Genomic DNA, 23,445 nt, shown 5'->3' on the forward strand with positions numbered 1-23,445 from the left:
CAAACATGCATTACTCACATGAGAAGGTGGAGACCACTGTAATGCCTGCACAGGCCCAGGGACACAGATGAATCCAATTGGCTCGTATTCATCTTCAACAGCAAAAAAGAAAACAGTTTTGTCTTTACTCTGAGGAAAAAAAAATAATCAAAAACCAAAACAATCATGACTGAATCAAAGTTTGACTAAAAAATCAAAAGACTGCAAGCACTTTATGACAAACACGTACTTCCAAAGTTTTGTAGCTTGACAGGAATACTTACAAATGGCCTTGGAACTTAGAACTGGATTTCTATGATGATTACAGGGAGGAAATAAAAATCCTGCCCACCTTGCTCCAGGACTCTGAATGCACACATAGCACTTAAATCCCCCTTGACAGGACAAGGGTGAATGGATTTAATCATAGAATCATAGAATCATAGAATAGTTAGGGTTGGAAAGGACCTCAAGATCATCTAGTTCCAACTCCCCTGCCATGGGCAGGGACACCTCACACTAAACCATCCCACACAAGGCTTCATCCAACCTGGCCTTGAACACCGCCAGGGATGGAGCACTCACAACCTCCCTGGGCAACCGATTCCAGTGTCTCACCACCCTAACAGGAAAGAATTTCCTCCTTATATCCAATCTAAACTTCCCCTGTTTAAGTTTTAACCCATTACCCCTTGTGCTGTCACTACAGTCCCTGACAAAGAGTCCCTCCCCAGCATCCTCATAGGCCCCCTTCAGATACTGGAAGGCTACTATTAGGTCTCCATGCAGCCTTCTCTTCTCCAGGCTGAACAGACCCAACTTTCTCAGGTTATCACAGAATCACAGAATCCCAAGGGTTGGAAGGGACCTCAAAAGATCATCTAGTCCAACCCCCCTGCAAGAGCAGGGTAACCTACAGTACATCACACAGGAACTTGTCCAGGCGGGCCTTGAATATCTCCAGTGTAGGAGACTCCACAACCCCCCTGGGCAACCTGTTCCAGTGCTCTGTCACTCTTACAGTAAAGAAGTTCTTCCTGATGTTAACGTGGAACCTCCTATGCTCCAGTTTACACCCATTGCCCCTTGTCCTATCACTGGATATCACTGAAAAAAGCCTAGCTCCATCATCCTGACAACTACCCTTTACATATTTGTAAACATTGATGAGGTCACCCCTCAGTCTCCTCTTCTCCAAGCTAAAGAGACCCAGCTCCCTCAGCCTCTCCTCATAAGGGAGATGTTCCACTCCCTTAATCATCTTTGTGGCTCTGCGCTGGACTCCTTCAAGCAATTCCCTGTCCTTCTTGAACAGAGGGGCCCAGAACTGGACACAATATTCCAGATGCGGCCTCACCAAGGCTGAGTAGAGGGGGAGGAGAACCTCTCTTGACCTACTAACCACTCCCTTTCTAATGCACCCTAAGATGCCATTTGCCTTCTTGGCCACAAGAGCACATTGCTGGCTCATGGTCATCCTCCTATCCACTAGGACCCCCAGGTCCCTTTCCCCTTCGCTACTTTCCAGCAGGTCAACCCCCAACCTGTACTGGTACATGGGGTTGTTCTTCCCCAGATGCAAGACTCTACACTTGCCCTTGTTAAATTTCATCAAGTTTCTCCCCGCCCAACTCTCCAGCCTGTCCAGGTCTCGCTGAATGGCAGCACAGTCCTCTGGTGTGTCAGCCACTCCTCCCAGTTTTGTGTCATCAGCAAACTTGCTGAGGGTGCACTCAGTTCCCTCATCCAGGTCATTGATGAAAATATTAAACAGCACCGGTCCCAGCACCGACCCCTGAGGAACTCCACTAGTCACAGACCTCCAGCTAGATTCTGCGCCATTGACCACAACTCTCTGCCTTCTTCCTTTCAACCAGTTCTCGATCTTCATACGGGAGGTGCTCCAGTCCCCTGATCATCCTTGTGGCCCTCCTCTGGACTTGTTCCAGCAGTTCCATGTCCTTTATATGTTGAGGACACCAGAACTGCACACAATACTCCAGGTGAGGTCTCACAAGAGCAGAGTAGAGGGGAAGGATCACCTCCTTCGACCTGCTGGTCACGCTCCTTTTGATACAGCCCAGGATACCATTGGCTTTCTGGGCTGCGAGCGCACACTGAAGCCGGCTCATGTTCATTTTCTCATTGACCAGCACCCCCAAGTCCTTCTCTGCAGGGCCGCTCTGAATCTCTTCTTTGCCCAATCTGTAGCTGTGCCTGGGATTGCCCCGACCCAGGTGTAGGACCTTGCACTTGTCGTGGTTGAACTTCATAAGGTTGGCATCAGCCCACTTACAAGCGTGTCAAGGTCCCTCTGGATGGCATCCCTTCCCTCCAGCGTATCAACCGGACCACACAGCTTGGTGTCATCGGCAAACTTGCTGAGGGCGCACTCAATCCCACTGTCCATGTCAGCGACAAAGACGTTGAACAAGCCCGGTCCCAACACAGATCCCTGAGGGACACCACTCGTTACCGGTCTCCAGCCGGACATCGAGCCATTGACCACAACTCTTTGTGTGCGGCCATCCAGCCAGTTCTTTATCCACCGAGTGGTCCAGCCATCAAATTGATATCTCTGCAATTTAGAGAGAAGGATGTCGTGCGGGACAGTGTCGAACGCTTTTCACAAGTCCAGGTAGATGACATCAACTGCTCTGCCCCTGTCCATCAGTTCCATAGCCCCATCATAGAAGGCCACCAAATTGGTCAGGCAGGATTTCCCCTTAGTGAAGCCATGCTGACTGTCACCAAGCACCTTGTTGTTTTTCATGTGCCTTAGCATGCTGTCCAGGAGAATGTGCTCCAAGATTTTGCCAGGCACAGAGGTGAGACTGACTGGTCTGTAATTCCCCGGGTCTTCCATTTTCTTCCCCTTCTTGAAAACTGGGGTTATATTTCCCTTTTTCCAGTCATCGGGAACTTCACCTGACTGCCATGATTTTTCAAATACGATGGCCAGTGGCTTAGCAACTTCATTCGCCAGCTCCTTCAGGACCCGCGGATGGATTCCACCAGGTCCCACGGACTTGTGCGCGTTCAGATTTTTAAGATGGTCTCGAACCAGATCCTCTCCTACAGTGGGCCCAAGGTCTTCATTCTCACAGTCCCTGCGTCTACCTTCTAAGACCTGGGTGGTGCAGTCAGAGCCTTTGCCAGTAAAGACCGAGGCAAAGAAGTCATTGAGAACCTCAACCTTGTCCAAATCCTGTGTAGCCAGTTCTCCCGAAGGCTTCCTCAGGGGGCCTATGTTGTCCCTAATCTGTTTTTTGTTTGCTGCGTACCTGTAGAATCCCTTCCTGTTATCCTTAACATCCCTGGCTAGGTTTAATTCTAACTGGGCCTTAGCCTTCCTAACCTGGTCCCTAGCTTCCCGGACAACATTCCTGTACTCTACCCAGGCCGCCTGTCCTTGCTTCCATTTTTTATAAGCCTCTTTTTTCCTTTGAATTTTCCTCAGCAGCTCCTTATCCATCCAAGGAGGTCTCCTGGCCCTCCTGCTGCACTTCCTTCTAGTTGGGATGCAGCACTCCTGAGCTTGTAGCAGGTGATCCTTGAATATCAACCAACAGTCTTGGGCCCTCCTGCCCTCCAGGGCTATATCCCATGGAACCTTACTAAGCAGGCTCCTGAAGAAGCCGAAGTCTGCTCTTTTGAAGTCCAGGGCAGTGAGCTTGCTACACGCTCTTCTCACTGTCCTGGGGATCTCAAATTCGACCATCTCGTGATCGCTGCATCCAAGGCTGCCCTGGAGTACCACATTCTCAACAAGCCCTTCCCTGTTGGTGAGCACAAGGTCAAGCATGGCACCTCTCCTTGTCGGCTCCTCTATTACTTGCAGAAGGAAGTTGTCTTCCACACAATCAAGGAACCTCCTGGATTGCTTGTGCAGTGCAGTGCCATCGTTCCAACAGATGTCAGGGTGGTTGAAGTCCCCCATGAGAACAAGGGCCTGCGAGCATGAGGCTTTTCCTATCTGTCTGTAGAGTGCTTCATCCACAGGTTCTCCTTGATCAGACGGTCTGTAACAGATCCCCACAGTAATGTCTCCCATGGCTGTTTTCCCTTTAACCCTGACCCACAAACTCTCTGTAAACTGCTCACCTGCCCCCACACAGAGTTCCATACTCTCCAGCCTATCTCTAACATAAAGGGCAACTCCCCCTCCCTGCCTGCCAGGCCTGTCTTTTCTGAAGAGCCTGTAACCTTCCTTTCCAACACTCCAGTCATAGGAGCCATCCCACCATGTTTCTGTGATGCCTATTATATCATATCCCCGTAGATGTGCACACATCTCTAATTCCTCTTGTTTGTTCCCCATGCTACGGGCGTTTGTATAGAGGTATCTGAGACGAGCTCCAACTGAAGCTGAAAGAGCGTAGATTTAGATGAGATACTAGGAAAAAAATTCTTCACTATGAGGGTAGTGAGACACTGGCACAGATTGCCCAGAAAAGCTGTTGCTGCCCTATCCCTGGAAGAGTTCAAGACCAGGTTAGATGGAGCTTGGAGCAACCTAATCTAGTGGAAGTTGTCCCTGCCCATGGCAGGGGACTGGAATTGGATGGTCTTTAAGGTCCCTTCCAACCCAAACCGTTCTATAGTTCTATGGTTAATTACTCTCATGGGCTTCACCTGACATCTCCAGCCATGTGCTTTCTGTCTCTTGTCCAGAGAGCCCCTTTAAAGCTCAAGCTCAGGACTGTTTTTTCAGGTAAGACAGCACAGGCTGATTTCCCCAGATAACAAGGAATGCAGAACTGGTGCACAACATGATGCATAGCCATGTAAATCCTGCATTAAGTGAACTGTGTGGTCATTCAGCTCAAGGAGCATGTTAATTGCAAATGCACTGAGCATGGCTATAGTCTAGATTTTAAAGAGAGAGACCACATTGACTGGAAATCATCTCAAAGACTAGCAGGCACACTGACAAACCAACTGGTTGATCCTGTTGTAAGGCCAAGCAGTGCTGAGTAGCAGCTGGATTGCAGTCAAGGTGGTGTACAAGCCAACTTGGTTTTACTAATTTCAAGATACTCCTAAACTAATTCCAAAATGAACCAAATCCATCTTCAAAGGGGATTACAGAATTCACACTAAACAGTCTGGTAATTCACAAACTTAATTGCATGGATTGCACGGTCATTTTCCTTTGGAAAACAAATGTGAGAGCAAACAGATCCTTCCCTTCCCGCAGCACTGCAGAGAAATAGAAGCAGCAATCAACACCGTAACAGAAGTATAATGGTGTTGTCAGTAAACAGACTTTACCTTATCTCCTTAAATAATCTCTATGTTTGTGGCCTAATAAAAATAATCAAAAGAATTAATACATACCCCTGTGGCAAGCACAGCTCCATTTCGTTCATATGCCAGGGCTGTAACTGCAGCAGCATGAGGTTTGAGAGCTTTTTTCAGATTTAACTCTGCACTCCCTGTTCCTGCAATAAGGGGCAGTCCTTTGGGATCATAAACTTCAATTATGCGGAAAACGCCATCTTCAAACCCCACAATAATTAGACTTCCTTTAGGATTTACCTTTGAGTGGAAGAAAGAAGAAAAGAAAATCAGTCTACATCCAAAAGCTTAGAACAAGAGTCTGTATGGCACATACTCTGGCGTTAACCTGTAACTCATCTTATACAGAAGTGTTGCTAAAGCACAAAGGTTGTCTCATACATGGGCAATGTTGTTTATTCTCTCTAATATACTACTGTAAATGGAGTTGGAGGACTGGGAGTTATTTTTTGGTTTGGGTTAGTTTTGGCCTTTTACTGATTGATTACCATTGAAACTGGAAATGTGAACAAGTGGATGTGGCTGTAATTCATACTGATATACAAATATATAGAGAGAGTCACAGAATCATTAGGGCTTGAACAGACTTCTGGAGATCAACTAGTTCAATCCCCCTGTCAAGGTAGGGCCACTACAGGAGGTTACACTACAGGAGGTTACACAGGAACGTGTCCAAGAGGGGTTTGAATGTCTCCAGAGAGGTAGACTCCACAACCTCCCTGTGCAGTTTGTTCAGTGCTCTGCCACCCTCAGCATAAGTTCTTCCTCATGTTGAGGGGAAACTTCTCATGGTTTAGGTCATGGCCGTAGCTCCTCCTCCTGTCACTGGACACCACTTGAAAGAGTCTGGCATCATCCTTCTGGCACCTGCCTTTGATATATTTATATACATTAATGAGATCCCTTCTCAGTCTTCTCTTCTCCAGACTGAACAGGCCAGCTCCTGCAGTCTCTCCTCATAAGAAAGATTCTCCAAACTCCTGATCATCCTTGTGGCCCTTCACTTGACTCCATCCAGTAGCTCCTTGTCTTGTACTGAGGAACCCAGAACTGGACACAGTGCTCCAGATGTAGAACCCAAAACAGGAATTATTGTATTACCCTGAATATAACACTGGGCATTGAATGTGAGTATGATTTTCGAAGAGCTGAGCACACAGACTTGTGTCTGGCTGCCCTATGTATAGTGCAGTTGTTAACAGGGACAGCTACTTGAAATGGAAAGAGGAGGCTATGGAGTCTTTACCATAGACCCTGTAGGTAAGCCAATTGCAAAGAGTGTAGACAGGCTTGAATTGTGAGAGAAGAGTTAACAGAAATAGGCCTGTGCTTCAGCTGGGCTTGCAGATTTAGCTGATATTAGCCGTACATGGTAGTCTCTTGAAGTGATTTACAAGCTGAGCCAGCTCCAGACATAGCACAGATCAATATTAATGAACACCACAAATGAAACCAGAAGGAGATTTCTGTGTGAAGAGATGAGAGTGAATGGTTAAGGTCTGTGAGCAATTGGCAAAAGTATGTTCTTAAGGTATAAAAAAGGTTATTGCTCATAAGGGAGCTCGGGGTAACTGTCTTCCCATTATCTGGGGAGATCAGACCATGATGTCTTAAAAAGCACCTCTGTAATAGACAGGTGCACGATAGCATTGCTCAGTAAATGACCGAGAGGAGTCATTCACAGACCTCAAATTTATGGATCTGCATTTGACTCCGTTAATTCCGTATCTCTTTACCAGGGAGCCAACACTCCAGATGTGCCTTCCCAGCGCTGAGTGAAGAGGAAGGATTGCCTTCCTCAAGCAGACGATAACACCCTTCCCTAATGCAGCCCAGGAAATTGTTGGATTTGTTTGGGTGCATTGCTGGCTCATGGTTAGCTTGGTGACTCCCAGGATCGTTCTCTGCAGAACTGATTTCCAGCTGGTGGACCTCCAGGCACTACTGGTGCCTGGGATTATTCCTACCCAGATGCAGTACTTCGTGTTTTCCTTCACTGAAATTACTGAGATTCTCCTCAGCCCAGTTCTCCAGACTGTTCAAATCCTCCTGAATGCCAGCACAACCTTCTAGAGTACCAGCTTCTCCTCTCCGTTTGGTATCATCTGTAAACTTGCCGAGGAACTCTGTTCCACTGTCCAGGTAATTAATGAAGAATATTGGCACTCATCATTACCCCTAGCGTATATCACTACAGACTCGCCTCTAACTGAACTCTGCTGAGTCACCACCCACTGAAGCCCAGCCATTTGTGGAATTTTAAATCCATGTCACTGTTCACTTATTTAGCCTGTATGTTGTTAGCTTGCCTATGAGGACATTATGGTATACAGATGCTTCAAATTATGTTGGATGAATTTTTCTTAGATTAATATCACAAATTTTCAAATACATTTGAGTACCTTAAGCTATGTGTAAGTATCTAATGACATCTTAAGTGCAGCTAGATTGATTTTTCAGACTGTGTTTAGTACCAACTTTTTTAAAACTGAATTGAGTCAGTTTTGTAATGCTGTACAATTTACTGTGGCAGTCAGCTTCCTTCTTGAATGTATGGGTCATCACCTAACAGTATCCCTGAAAGTCTGTATGACCAGAGTTATAATTCTAAGAGCAACGTCCCAATGCAACCCTTACTTTGGAAATTCAAGTAAGCACCTTGCTCCATGAATTTGCTTATAGTGAATCGACCAGACCCCCTATGTTGCTTCAAAAACGTAACTAGACATTATTTTAATTAAAATTAGCAAATATGTCTGAAAGTGATAGACTCCACACTCCACAAATGATCAGTTCTGGCAACAGTTTTTTATGATTTATCTCCAAATGTTTGTGGATTGTCTGGGCTGTCATTTCAAAATGTGTTACTAACTCATGTTAATTGACAGTTATTCTGAGTGGGTTAAATAGAAGCTGTTAGTCTATAAACTAAGACTATTTCCTGGGACTGCACACTGAGATCTGATTTTCAAATCTGAGAAAAGCACAAAATAGGATGCCTGATAAGCCACAGTAAAATCAAACTGTACACATACTACATACATTCATACTACTCCGCAAGCGTACATATACATACTACTATAGTAAATTCCACCACAGCCTAACAGTGACATCTTTAAGGTCTTGTGTAGCGAGCAACTTTCTTGCTGCTGGCAGGCTCATAGGCCCCTATGGGGTTTTGTTAACACACTAGCAAAAACTCACAACACGAGGTGCCCATGTCAGTGCTGTTCCTCCTTGTTTGAACTTCATTTCACCCAGTTGTCTGTCGCTGATGAAATCATAGATACGCACCGATCCTGTGTGGAAAGTAGACACCTGCAATGTCACTTACATGTTAGGATTTATGGAGAAATGTCTATTCATTTGAATTCAAAGCTGGATAGAATGTTATTGTTTTTTCTCTCCAACTATCAAATGCCCTCCTGGAAAGACATGATTGACAGTTACAGAGTGCCAGAGCTAGCATGGTGCTTATGAATAAAACATAAGGTTCCTTCACCCTTTAACTTATGCACTCTCAAGAGTTGTCAGGGTTAAGAGTTGTAATGAGAAGTCCCTTGCTGACCACCATCTGTAATTTTCAAGTAATCACAGAACTGTAGCATACTATGAGGAAAATCTGTACTGATAACACAGGAAAAGGTGATATACTACTACTTGATATTGCTTAGGGAGGAATATATTTAAATGGATGAAAATGGGAGATTGTCCAAAGAAAGATTTCACCAGAGGTGAAATTAATAGACTCATACACACACACACTGGTCTGCATGAAATTCCATTCCAGCTGGCATATATCCTAAGTGTCATTCACTCAACAGATAGATAGGAGTTTGTCTTCAAGCTAGAAGAGCATGGACATCGCACAACGCAGACAAATGAGGAGCTACTGCTGACAAGAATTGAGACCTTGTAGCACGTTCTGAGAAGTGTAAATAACATTGTTAATGTTCTGGCCAGTGATGGTTCTCTCAAAGCATGATAAAGTTATAGGTGAGATGGCTACTTTGCAATATTTGTATGTTAAATAAACATGCCTGTAACTGTGTTAGCTGTTGTTCAGAGCATGATAGCTGTTGCGTTTTCCAAGGAAGCCACAAATATGAGTATTCACAGACTTACACTATGCTACAGATGTATGTAATTCCTTACAAAACAAAAATCCCAACACTTATTGATCCAGAGCCTTGAATACAAATGCTGTTATTCAAACCAAATGTCTCATCTTGTAAGCCATTCCCTCAGAACAAACAGAATTGACAAAGTCTCCCTTTAAAAACTTCTCTTGTTTAAATGCCAGGTTTTTAAAATTAAGCAGTCTTAATGAATTATTTCAAAACATTAATGATTTGTGTTAACTAGAACTGATCCCAGGAATAACAATTTTCTGTGCCAAGTGACTTTTCAAAAGCAAATACACAACTTCAATTCAAAACAGAATAGTTCCAAACCAAATATCATTGCTCTTCAAAAACAATAATTACACTGCTATGGGAGGAAAGGAAGAGTGTACTTTTGACTTACGGTCAAGAGCAGTGGTGGCCAAAAGGTATGTGATGGGAGAGACACTCATGGCCTCAATCTTTCCAGAGTGAAAGGTAAACAGGCACTCTGGATTTTGGGTCTGCAGTACGGAAGAGAAGAACAGAAATCCTGTTATGTTCTACAGCTGGTATCACCAGCTATAGTAAAGTATAGTATATACTATATATAGTAAAGTATAGTATATACCATGTATAGTATATATGTATATAATATATATATGTATATACCGTATATATATACACTATATATGTAGTATATACCATATATAGTATATACCACCAAGTAAACATGCAGCAAGCCTGGAAAATTTAGGCAGGTGTTGTTTGTGTGAACAAAATTTGGCATGAATAAGGTACCTATATGCAATTTATGCAATTTCTGTTTGCTTTTTTTTTTTACTTAAATGTTCATAAGAAGATTATGAGAAAAATTAGTGTAGGAGCATTAAATTATTTTAAAATTCCATCATTTTATGTGCAAAAATAAAGGGGAATGCCTTTCATTAAGAGGTTTCAGGCTTGGGATTAGTATTTTTAACAAAGAATTGTTGCTCTGAATGCAAAAAAAAAATGCTCTAAAACCTAGGACTTATGCTGTGTGGGAAATAATTTCATCATTCAAGGAATTCTAGGTTTTGCTATGTAATTTTGATATTAGTTTTTACAGTATGCTTTGTAAATCTTTAATGTATCATGAAATTCTTGGAATATGATTTTACCTGTTGCCACAGGCAAAGTTTCAGGAATCAAAACTCAAATTACTTTTTATAATCCTGCACAATCATTATCATAAATAATATTATTAAAATACATTTTTAAGGGGAAAAGAAAAAAAAATCTGTTTGAAGGCTAACATTTTTAACTGTGCAGCTTCATAAAACGCAAACTTCACTGCAAATGTATTCAGTATAGTTAAAGAAGTTACTGCAAAGGAATTGAAGAAATCAAAAGAAAGAAAAAAAACCACCAAGCTTACCATATTTGAAAAAGTCAAATCCAACTTCCAGATTGCTCCATTGGTATCCTGAAGAAGAAAAAAAAACTGCCCACAGCAACTGCTTAAAAAGTCCTTAACGATTGTCATTGTGAAACTTAAATGACTGAATGTGATGACATTGGTCCTATCCATCAATCCAGGATAACAGAACTTGGACAATACCTTTTGACGGTATCATAGAATCATAGAACAGTTTGGGTGGGAAGGGACCTTCAAAGGCCATCTAGTCCAACCCCCTGCAATGAGCAAGGACGTTCTCAACTAGAGCAGATTGGCCAAAACCACATCCAGACTGGCCTTGAATGTCTCCAGGGGTGGTGCACCCACCACCTCTCTGGGTAGCCTGTGCCAGTATTTCACCACCCTCATTGTGAAGAATTTTTTCCTCACATCCAGTCTGAATCTCCTCTCTTTTAGTTTAAAATCATTACCCCTTGTCCCACCATAACAGGCCCTGCTAAAAAGTCTCTCCCCATCTTTCTGACTGGCCCCTTTTAATAACTGAAAGGCCATAATAAGGTCTCTCCAGAGCCTTCTCTTCTCCAAGCTGAACAACCCCAACTGTCTCAGCCTTTCCCCATACAAGAGGTGCTCCATCCCTCTGTTCATTTTTGTGGCCCTCCTATTCTTATGTAGCTCTGGCTCTGAAAGCCAGTCTCACTTGTTACTATACACTAAAAATATAGCACAGCATAGCATAGTTCAGTTAAAAGGGACCTACAATGATCACTTAGTCCAACTCCCTGACCACTTCAGGGCTTACGAAAAGTTAAAGCATTTTTTTAAAGGCATTGTCCAAATGCCTCTAAACACTGACAGGCATGGGTCATAAACCACCTCTCTAGGAAGCCTGTTCAAGCATTTGAAAGAAGAAAAGAAAAATATATATATATATGAAAATATAGATGATAGAAATACAGATGAAGATTTTTTATATACATATACATATATATACACCTATATCTCCAGAAGAAGACCAAATTCTGCCGAAGAGAAACATCCTGATTTGTAATGGGTTTCCCGCTCTTACTTAACATCACTTCCCTCATTCTATGTTTCTCCACAGAGCTGTATGTGCTTGAATGTATCTTACCTGAGCATACCAAAAGGCCTGTCCAGAGTCATGAATTTTTGACATGAAACTCAGGCTGACATTCTTGCCAACATGAAGTTCATTCATAGGCTCCACCTCCAGTAACCCTGTGTCATCCACAGAATCAGCAGCATCTATTGTCTCAAAGTTCCACAGCTTCATGGCATTGGAAACATTAAAAACCATAAAACAAATGGGTTTCTGTAAGTCCATGTTAATGTGAAAATTCAAAATTATAAGAAACCAGGAGGTATAGATTCTACAGGTAGAGTATGAAACCTGCCGTATCTGCCTCACTGCTCTGAATGTAACCTAGAACAGTGACAACCACTAACTACTATAACACATTTGGGTGCAATGCAAAGTATATGTGAAAGTTCTCTGTCCAACTCTGAAACAACAGTGGCTTAAATTCAGCTCTGGCACTAGCACAGCTATACATGGCAGCCTTAGAAATACAGAGAACAAATGGTATCTGCCTGCCCTCAGGACTGCTCATACTGAAGCAGCACAGAAGGAAGAATGGGAAATCTAACACATTCGTGTTCTGCTCTGTGGGATAAGGACAAGACATCAGTTGGCAACCTTATAACCAAGGGAATTTTCCTAATGGAATGAATATCAATTTATAAAACTCAACAACAAAAACTCCAGGGTGTTCGAAACCCTCCACTGTCTGTAACAGTCAACTTCCCATTCATTTTCTAGATTTTTTCACACATCAGCAGAAGACACATCACGTCTTCCCTGAAAGAGCAAGCAAACAAGACTAAAATTCTTGATAGTTGACAGGGGAGAGCAGACTCTGGTAGCATGGATAAGGAAAACATTTTGACCTTAATTTACAGAATTATATTTTAACTTCAGGACAAGACACCTCCAATATGAAGATAGGCTGAGAAAGTTGGGGCTGTTCAGCCTGGAGAAGAGAAGGCTGCTTGGAGACCTCATAGCAGCCTTCCAGTATCTGAAGGGGGCCTACGAGGATGCTGGGAAGGGACTCTTCATTAGGGACTGTAGTGATAGGACAACGGGTAATGAGTTCAAACTTAAACAGGGGAAGTTTAGATTGGATATAAGGAAGAAGTTCTTTACTGTAAGGGTGGTGAGGCACTGGAATGGGTTGCCCAGGGAAGCTGTGAATGCTCCATCCCTGGCAGTGCTCAAGGCCGGGTTGGACAGAGCCTTGAGTGACATGGTTTAGTGTGAGGTGTCCCTGCCCATGGCAGTGGAGGTGGAACTAGATGATCTCAAGGTCTTTTCCAACCCTGACTATTCTACGATTCTATGTTTTTTCTTTTAATTGTTCCTCTATTTCAGTATAAATACATCTCTGAGATGTTAGTTAATTTCTATGTCATTTTAATGTTAATAATCTAGCTTTCAAATATGTCAAAAGTTAATTTCAAATACTGCTGTAGTTTATCCTTTGAAATAATACCAAATGTGTTAATAGGCCTGAAAGTTATAAAGATTAACCAAAACCACACATGAAAAAGATGTTAGAATGCAGGAAAAAACAAAGCTGTTAGAGAATCACTGAAAATCATTTTGATTTACTAGAGTAAAAGGTGACTTATTTACTACTATTAAACAGAGAATGTTGCATGAACACTCTCTAATTCAAACATATACACTGTGGCAATGCGATCTTACTCTGTTTGTTCTACAAATTCACTCTCAGAAAGAAACTGCACAGCAAAATTGCCTCCACAAATAAGCCTGGGTAAAGGAAACATGTAACATTTACCTGATGACCACAAACCTACACACTCAAAGGCATGAAAGAAAAAACGAAAAGCTCACCCGAATGAAGCCATCTTTTCCAACAGTGAAAAGTTCTCCTTCCTCCAGAATTAACTGGCTGACAGGGCCACTGTGACAGGGCTTTCGTTCACCTCGACAGACCTCTACTTTAATGAGGCCCCCTTCCCAAAGCAGCAAGTTGCCCCACTCAGTCCCTGAAATAACCTTCAATACAAATGAAGATAAGCACATGAGCACCTGCACTTAATCATGCAGAAATATTGGCAAAAATCTGGTTAACATTTGTGGCTTCCTTCTGTGAAAGCATTAAATTGATAGCAATGTACAGATATTTGCAAGAGAAGGCGTAAAGGATGAGAAGATTCAACTTTTTACCAATGTGACATAATTTACATGGACTGAAATGCATGTAAATGTATTTAACATCCATTTACATGCATGAAATGTATGTAAAGATTCAGGCTAACAGTTTTTGTCTTTCTTTACTAATGTTTTCACTACCCCACTAGAGGACTCTTAGCTCTAAACCAGAGATCTTTTGTCTGGGCATTACAATACTAACCATACTTTTCAATTATCACAAAGGAAGCCAGGGTTTTGGCAAATGAATGTTAGTATTAGCTTAGCAGAGCAGTGCATCGAGAGTGTAATTCAGATCACTTTGAAGCAAGTAGTAACTCTGCAACTTATTCAGTAGACCTTATATCAAGCCCTGAGAGGAAACTTTAAATAAATTAAACTTTTTCTTATTTACCTTCCCATCAGGCAGCTCCACATAACCTATAATGTCAGACACTGCTGTTTTTCCAAACCTGCCCAAAGCTCCTTGTAACTTGAGACCAGTGAATGTGAGAGCCATCTTCCAGAACCTGAGTATAGAAAAAACATCCCTCTCTGACACAAGATCTAAATACACTCTCAGACACTGTAATAATCTTACCAGGGATGATGCCTCTGAGGTAAGGGCTGCTAATTTATTATTCTGTTCACAAGGGACCTTGGAATTTTCTTTTGAAAATGAGATCAAGCTTTGCAACTTGAATGTAACTACCCCAGCATTTCCCTATACTACTCCTACGGTATCCTATTTCAGACCCACCTTGCAACCAAACTATAAAGCAAATCTCAGATTTCGACCTGATTCCTCTGTTAAAATTCAAAGAAACACTAGATGTGCTATAATTTTAAAGGTATAATTTAATCTATTTTAGATATTTAATCTATTACAATAGCATCCAAGTCATATCTTAAGTCTCTGATGTGTTAACATTGAACACTGGATAATTATAGAACAGAGAACTAATCCCTGCCCCTAACTGATTAAAACTGTGATTTATTTTTTATCACAAAAGGATCCATGAACAGAGAGGGGAGTGTACAGAAACAAATAATTTGTAAGGCTTTCTTGCAGGCTTTTGGTGGTATCAGATTGTTTCAGATCTATGACTTGGCAGCCAGTTCTAACAGGTGCCCAAACAGCAGATGAGGTGAAGATATCAAAGGTAGAAAGCCCAGAAGGCACAGGAGGCATATGCTATGTTACCAGCTAAAAGATATGTATATATAAAGTATCTTGTACTCTCTCCAGTGATTGTTGAAATTACAATTAACGGAGCTAGTGGTACCCTCAGTCAACATCAAGCATCACCCTTTTTGGACAGCAAAGGTGACAAAACACTTGGCTGACTAGCTAAAGGACTTGAACATTCTCATTTCTGTAATTGTAGTGGCCAAGTAGCGCTCCTCATTGGTCTGCGTTTGCTAATGATACATTCTCATTAATCATCTTGTACTTGTTATGATTTCAGAGGTGGTATGTATTAATCCTAATCAGTAAACCTACCTGATGTGTCCTACTCCACATGTAGTCAGTTGTTCTTCATTATCAGCAGAAAATGTGACCTTGTAAACATCCTGTGAAAAAGCTTTCGACCTCAACACAATCTTTTCTTGTTTCCAGTCCCAGATAGTCAGCATGTAGTCAGGGCTGCTCCCAATACTGGCCAGCAAAGTGCCATCATGTTTGAAATCACCAAAAACATAGGCTTCTTCTGTTCCACCTGAAGAAACACACAAGCCCCAGTACGCACACAAGGAAAACAGGAAAAAAAAAAAAACAATAGGAAGATCTGCTGAGAAGGAGATCAGGTTTCACTGCAGTTATTTTGCACTGGGTAATAGCTTTCAGTTGCCTATTTCCAGTAAATAAGTTTCTTCCCATGCAATAGTGAAAAAGCTTGAGACCAGTGTTTTCCATTTCGCTGTGAAGGACCAAAGGCTGAATTTCCTTCCAAACTTACAGTGACTCACTACTCCATCTGCTGGGATCGACAAACAACAGCCCATTTGTGTAAAATAAAAATAGAACTTTTTACACTACCTCGCAGTATTCTGTAGGGCCTCAGTGAAGGATAATCATAGATGATGAGGTTTGGCTTCCTTCCTTTTTCTCCTACTGCAAAGTACTGCTTAGTAGGGTGTGCCTTAAAAAAGCAGAAGTCCCATTGCACACTGTAATGACATCTTTGTCTTTATCCTGCTAATTATTGAGTAACTGTATTTACTTATTCATTGTCAAAAGATATTGCCATAAATACTAGGTTGCATTTTTCTCTGTGTTTATTCTGAACTGCCAATCTATTGCTCAGTATCAGAATGAAGCCACTATACACATAAAATGGTAAAACCATTATGCACACCATATATTGCATTTATAATGCAGAACCATGAAAAATTGTGAAATAACTGGTTTTATTAAGCATTCTTTTATTATTCCTACCTCACTCAACCACTAGCTGATCTTTCCATAAAAGCCTTTGCATCAGCAGCCATCTACTTCACTAGACAGCTGCAGAAGAGCCATCCTGAATGACACTGTTAGATGTACTGTAATTCCCCAGAAAAGGCGGCTTACAATGGAGCACAACAGTGTGAGGCTGGTATTCCACAAGCCTTGCTGGTGTGGAATAAAACTGAGAGATGTCAGAGTCATTCACAGGGTAAGGTGCTCCAAATACAGAGATACCATTTGAGAGTCCAAGCTTTTGGTAAGTTTACTAGAGTGAAACAAGATACTTTCTTCATTTGTCTAGGAACTAGTCTCTAAATTTTAATTGCAAGCAAAGCTCTATACTTGTATCAGCTGTGAATAGGACAGCTGAAGAGTTATGAAAAAAAAGTCTTTTAAGGTACCTGAGTTTGGGACTAAGGTATACAGATTATCCATCCTCTGCCAATTATATTGAAGGGATGAGTAGCCCACATTGCATGGTCCACACATTCCTTTAATCAATATTGTACTTTCTTATACATATGCACATGAAGCTGTAGAAATCCCCCATCAAGCAACCAAGTGAATATTTGTTTCTAGAAAGTGATTAGCATCCTAAAACAAGAAACAAAAGCAATACCATAATAAAGCCAATTCCACCACCACCACTGCTCCGGACATAACGATGAGATTTAGTTTTCAGGTCCAGGAGTACCACGTAGTTTCCTGCTATATACAGCAGTGTTTGGCTATCCATCATCAGCAGGTTTGCCCTTCTGGTGCAGTCATATCCAAAAGAATGTCTGGGAACAGTTCAATAAGGAAAAGATTTGACACTGGCTTTCTAGAAAAGTTTACTAAGCAAATAGAAATGCTTAAACCAAAACTGAAACAGGAATACTGAAACCAGTGACTAAGAGCCTCATGGCAGGAGATAGTTTTGTTCAGTATACAGCAAAGGTAAAAATATATCAAGCATCTATAACTGAAGAAAAATCACAAGTGAAGACGTAAAGTTCATATTCCATTCTATCATCTCCACTACAGGGCACACCGCTTGTCCCTGCTGGATCCTTTGAGGCTGCAAGGAATTCATATTGTATCAGTGTTCTCTTTTACAAAATGTAAGAGATGTGCATCAGAGTACTAAGAACTGTTCTACAGGCAAGAGATCAAACCAAGGATGACTGGAAAAAGGGAAATATAACCCCCATTTTCAAGAAGGGGAAAATGGAAGACCCGGGGAATTACAGACCAGTCAGTCTCACCTCTGTGCCTGGCAAAATCTTGGAGCACATTCTCCTGGAAGGCATGCTAAGGCACATGAAAAACAACAAGGTGCTTAGTGACAGTCAGCATGGCTTCACTAAGGGGAAATCCTGCCTGACCAATTTGGTGGCCTTCTATGATGGGGCTATGGAACTGATGGACAGGGGCAGAGCAGTTGATGTCATCTACCTGGACTTGTGCAAAGCGTTTGACACTGTCCCACACGACATCCTTGTCTCTAAATTGCAGAGATATCAATTTGATGGATGGACGACTCAGTGGATAAAGAACTGGCTGGATGGCCGCACACAAAGAGTTGTGGTCAATGGCTCGATGTCCAGCCGGAGACCGGTAACAAGTGGTGTCCCTCAGGGATCGGTGTTGGGACCGGGCTCGTTCAACATCTTCATCGCTGACATGGACAGTGGGATTGAGTGCGCCCTCAGCAAGTTTGCCGATGACACCAAGCTGTGTGGTTCGGTTGGTACTCTGGAGGGAAGGAATGCCATCCAGAGGGACCTTGACACGCTTGTAAGTGGGCTGATGCTGACCTTACGAAGTTTAACCATGCCAAATGCAAGGTCCTGCACCTGTGTCAGAGCAATCCCAGGCACAGCTACAGGTTGGGCAGAGAAGAGATTCAGAGCGGCCCTGTGGAGAAGGACTTGGGGGTGCTGGTCAATGAGAAAATGAACATGAGCCGGCTTCAGTGTGCGCTCGCAGCCCAGAAAGCCAATGGTATCCTGGGCTGCATCAAAAGAAGCATGACCAGCAGGTCGAAGGAGATGATCCTGCCCCTCTACTCTGCTCTTGTGAGAACTCACCTGGAGTATTGTGTGCAGTTCTGGTGTCCTCAACATAGAAAGGACATGAAACTATTGGAACAAGTTCAGAAGAGGGCCACGAGGATGATCAGGGGACTGGAGCACCTCCCATATGAAGATAACCTGAGAAAGTTGGGTCTGTTCAGCCTGGAGAAGAGAAGGCTGCTTGGAGACCTCATAGCAGCCTTCCAGTATCTGAAGGGGACCTATGAGGATGCTGGGGAGGGACTCTTCATTAGGGACTGTAGTGATAGGACAACGGGTAATGGGTTCAAACTTAAACAGGGGAAGTTTAGATTGGATATAAGGAAGAAGTTCTTTACTGTGTGTGGTGAGGCACTGGAATGGGTTGCCCAGGGAAGCTGTGAATGCTCCATCCCTGGCGGTGTTCAAGTCCAGGTTGGACAGAGCCTTGGGTGGCATGGTTTAGTGTGAGGTGTCCTTGCCCATGGCACGAGGGGTGGAACTAGATGATCTTAAGGTCCTTTCCAACCCTAACTATTCTATGATTCTAAGTGCTCAAGCTCAATTGTTAATATGTTTACAGGCAGATGTAGAGAAGGGAAAATTCAGTCTTCAACAGCAACTCGACTGTGTCCGCAGAGGAAACCACCAGCACATATGAAAGTCACATATCATATCAACCTTGGCCATACCTAGAAAGGGACTTACTGTAGCTCTTGATTGATGGGCATCACTTCCTCTCTTCTACCACTTTAGATCTTCTGAGCACCAGGCTACAAATCTACCTGGTTTCTTCCCTGCTTTTCTCTTAGCAGTACTGTCAGGAATTATGAAGTACACAGCTGCTCTTCTCCTGCCCTTGCCTCAGCTTCTCGAGTGTGGCTACACAGAAAGGGGGAACTTTGCAGCGGATATTCTTACGTTAGTCTTCTGCCTGGTCACATTAACTTGCCCATGATCTATTTCTACAAGAGTACTTATGACAGTAAGCATTATGCCCAGTAATAAATGCTTATGAGGTCAAGACAACATTTAAGATTAAATTCACCCAGAACCATAACTGGTCAGGTTCTTACCTGTGTCCCAGTCAAAGGTGTCCCACTAATGCCACATAGGCCACTCCTAATTAGACAAGTACAATTTTAAGAACACATATTAAATAACTTAAGCTTTAAATCTGCACAGCCACAACAGAAAGGATACTTAAGAGTAAGAAGGTTAACAGGTATCCCAGAGTTTTCCATGACAAATGGCCGTGAACGTATGTCTTCATAATTATAGAAGAAAGCTTCTGAGATTTTCTTTTCTCCCTGGTCAGGGTTTTTTTGTGCCTCTGATAGTTCTTCACTATTATCTTGCTCTTCAAAACCACCTTCTGCACCTCAGAAGTGGGAACATAACAGAAATTTATATTCAACATGAATTTGAGGCTTCTTGCTGATATTTGCACCTAACTGCAAAAAGGAAGGATTCACACACTCCTTGCCTCCTTCAAGAGAGTAATAAGCACTCCATAGCTCAAAATAAGGAAAATATCTTAGTAAGAACTTGTCCTGGAGCAGTCTGTAATAAGTTCTCCCACAGTCTTTAAAAAATATTACTGTGTATATTCGAAAATGAAGAATTTAAAGAAGAAAAAATCTGAGGCTGTTTTAAAAACACTGATTTTAAAACTCAAGACTTACCAAAGTACTTCACCTTTGCTTGGTGTTCAGGTCTCAGCTTTAGAAACCAAATAAAGTTTAAAGTGTCTATTTTTTAGTAGCTATTGAATACATATCATTATTCAAAACAATTAGTATAAATTATAAAAAATGCACATACAACAGGCCACAAGAAGACACCATTGTCCTCAAAAAGGCACATTGCTAATGTGTGACCCAGTGTAGTTCTTCACTGGACTGCAAGGCAGAATACAGTCAGCTTGACTTCCAGCTAGTCACAACCACTTGTTAAAAGCACTTTTCAGTCTGATGCCTCAGATGAAATGCCCTTTACCTGTTTCATAAGCTTTTCACCTTGCCTTGATTTTTTTAATTTTTTTTTTTCTCCTAGGCATTCTATGAAAAATAATGAAAGGGGTCATGAAAAAGAGCAAAAGTACAGGAGGTAAGCCAACTAAAAGAGAGCAGAGAAATTCAGTTACTGTACTTTAAGGCACTGGTCTGAGATGCTGTTCATAACAATAGCAGCGAAAAAATGAAAACTAGAAAGCACTGGGGTTTTTAAGTTTCTGCCATCATCTCTTCAGTGGAAAGCACTACTCACCAATGCTCCCATGGTCTGATTCCACTTGCTCCATGTCTTCCTCTTCTTCCTCTGCAGTTGGGGATTCCTCTGGAAGACTTGTTTTGTTTTCTTCTGCAAAGGACAAGTGGGATCACTCTCTTAGGTATGAATTCGTTTGACTAATTTGCTCATACACACTAAGCAGTCATTTTATAAAGTCCCTTTTGTCCAACAAGGGACTTCCTGTTGTTTAACATTAAGTGTAGGGAGAATTTGCTTGCACAAAAACCCCATAATTTAAAATGGGAAGGAAAGAAACACTTCCTATAAGAGGAAAAAAAGGTATAATAGGAAGATCAAAAAAAAAAAAAAAAAAAGCTGAAAATAATGTGTCAATATAAGCGTCGAAAAATCCTCCCAAAGTTCCAAAGGAGACTCACAGTGTCACTTATTCTTTACTTCAGGAGAAATTGTCTTACATGTTACTCCTCTGCTTGTCTTTATTTCACATGAAGGAACTCAGTTCACCCCATGACTTTGTTTTGCTTTCTTGCTTCCAATTTTGACTCAGCACCATACTATGAGCCTTATGAGCTAGCCTATGCTATCTTTCTGGCCTGAGGTTAGCACTGCCCTAAAATAACAACTGCAAGGTTTGGCTACCATTAGGGGTGTCTGCCAGGAGGAATTACATATTAATCATCTGTTCCAGGCTGTGGCATCTTCTTCAAGTTTAAGTTGGATTTCTTCCCATCTGCCAAGTTCTGCTTTTTAACTCATCTTCAGATGCAGTCCACAGATACAGTCCCTTCAGATACAACAGATTTTACCTGAGTCTTCCTTTTCTTTCTGAAAAACAGCATGCCATTGAACAACTCTCTCAGCACTGTTTTTAGCCTTCAGATGACATCAGAGAGTATCAGCAATTTACTGCGCTGCAGATGACAGCAACATGTGTAAGCAGTGGAGTTTTGCAAAACTTACTTGCATTCAAAAAATAAAATAAAATAAAGGCTTTCAGTGCTTCTAGACACAAAGCAAAATATCCAAGTGTAAATCAGGCACAGCTACCCGGTGTTGTCTGTGTATCGTCATCAGTCAGCATTATAACAATAAAAGTAAAATAATAATAAAAGTCAGTCTTAGGCAATCAATCCCAAGCAAGAATTTTTTGTACTAAAGAATATTGCTGTCTCTCTTATAATAGCTACAAGACTTGCGAGCAAGGAGAATAACAGAAGACATCAATTCTCAAAGCAGTTAAGTATATAAAATATTTACTAGTCAGGGACTGAGACAGGAAAGATAAAGCTACAAAGCAGGGTCTAGACATATAATCTTTATTGCAGCTCCATTGTCTCTTTTTTCACCTAATCAGAGAACAGGCATGAACAGAAGAGCCCTGCTTAGGAGCTGAACCTAATTTCCAACCTTACAACCAAAGAAGTCCTCGGTCTGATCGAGATGTCCTAGCTCTTCCTGGTGCAAGCAAAAGTTTCAAGTTTCTGCAAGCCTGCCTTGTGAGTAAGGGTTACTAAGTTTTTATTGAGCAGAAACTGGAACAGGTGACATCAGCACAGTTACTTATTAACTTACAGCGTAAAGGAAAATCATAAAAACGAACATGAGAACACTGCCACAAACTGTCTCACACGTGGTAAAGCAAAACCAAGTCCCACGTTTCAAATGAAGTGCAGGGTGGTCTATCTCAGCTGCAGATAACATTCATTCCTGTTTCACTTTTCTGAAGCTGAGCAGTATTCTTTTATTCTCCACATGAGCTTAAAGGCTTTTCTTTCCTAAAAGCCTCTGTGTAGGAAGAATAGTCCCACATAAACTCCAGCACACAAGCCTGATAGCACTGGCCTCACACAGGGGTGCAGGCCCTTCCTTTTCCAAGGCCGCCTTCCAGCTGGACACCAGGAAAAGGCCACAGAGAGGCCGAAGCCCCTCGTGAGGAACTGCTTTGTGAGGGACATCAAAGAGCAAACGGGGAACTCCTGGAGCTCCGCAGAGAGAACAGGGGAGGGAGCCTCCGAGGGGCCATGGGGAGGGTGCCGCAGAGGAGAGCACGGAGCAGATGCCCCGGTTGCGGGGGACAGGTCCATGGGACGCGGGGACACACAGGGGCCTGAGGGCACCCCGAGGGCCGAAGCGAGCCCGTGTGGGGCGGAACGGGCCCGAGCGCTAATCCTCCCCACCAACCCGTACCTGGGGCCGCCTCCATCGCGGCGTTACCGGTTTCCAGGCAACCGGCCCCGCGGCGCCCGGGGAGGCAGCTCGGCGGCGCTGGTGCGGAGGGGTGCGCGCATGCGTAGGTCGGTGGGTCTGGCAGGCGGGGCTCGGCACCGGTTACCCCAGCGGGGCTATGGGGCCAGCGGCGGTTCCGACTCCGCCGTGCATTAGGGGGTGGTTGGTTTGCTTGTTTGTTGTTTTTAAGTAACAAGTCTTTTGGGCACCGTTGCGGTCATTTCAAAACTCAGCTGGAAAATGAGACGAATTCCCTGAACTTATTTTTCACACGACGGAGCAAGTGCTCCCGCGCTGCGGTCGGTTACGGCGGTGTTTCCGCAGGCGGCAGAGCTGGGTGGCCGTGTCTCCACATACACCTGTGTGCACATTACCTACATACACACATATAAACAGTTCCTGACGTTGGCAGCAGGTACTCGCCTGACTGCGGCGCTGGGTGCAGGCGTCGGAGG

At 42.8% G+C, this 23,445-nt stretch overlaps 1 protein-coding gene across 8 annotated transcripts in view; it reads right to left on the minus strand.

Moving 5' to 3' along the window:
- Window positions 1–23,412, minus strand: part of CFAP44 (cilia and flagella associated protein 44) — a 49,533-nt gene extending 26,121 nt beyond the window's left edge. For 5 of the 8 annotated variants that reach the window (XR_010612184.1, XM_065676690.1, XM_065676691.1 and 2 more), the window contains exons 1-14: window positions 22,952–23,412; window positions 20,780–20,872; window positions 19,715–19,892; window positions 17,095–17,257; window positions 16,065–16,167; window positions 15,528–15,744; window positions 14,439–14,553; window positions 13,724–13,888; window positions 11,918–12,073; window positions 10,804–10,851; window positions 9,808–9,907; window positions 8,485–8,579; window positions 5,320–5,520; window positions 19–129 (exon numbers count right to left, since the gene is read on the minus strand). Coding sequence is in view for 6 of the 8 variants with exons in the window: in XM_065676690.1 (XP_065532762.1) it covers window positions 19–129; window positions 5,320–5,520; window positions 8,485–8,579; window positions 9,808–9,907; window positions 10,804–10,851; window positions 11,918–12,073; window positions 13,724–13,888; window positions 14,439–14,553; window positions 15,528–15,744; window positions 16,065–16,167; window positions 17,095–17,257; window positions 19,715–19,892; window positions 20,780–20,872; window positions 22,952–22,967 (1,761 nt within the window). In the remaining 2 variants the exon portion in view is untranslated. The remainder of the gene's footprint in view (window positions 1–18; window positions 130–5,319; window positions 5,521–8,484; window positions 8,580–9,807; window positions 9,908–10,803; window positions 10,852–11,917; window positions 12,074–13,723; window positions 13,889–14,438; window positions 14,554–15,527; window positions 15,745–16,064; window positions 16,168–17,094; window positions 17,258–19,714; window positions 19,893–20,779; window positions 20,873–22,951) is intronic. The other 3 variants (XR_010612183.1, XM_065676688.1, XM_065676689.1) reach the window with 3 other exon arrangements.
- Window positions 23,413–23,445: the final 33 nt, after the last annotated feature.

Source organism: Lathamus discolor, chromosome 4 (genome assembly GCF_037157495.1).
Source record: "Lathamus discolor isolate bLatDis1 chromosome 4, bLatDis1.hap1, whole genome shotgun sequence".
In the NCBI taxonomy this organism is placed as follows: domain Eukaryota; kingdom Metazoa; phylum Chordata; class Aves; order Psittaciformes; family Psittacidae; genus Lathamus; species Lathamus discolor.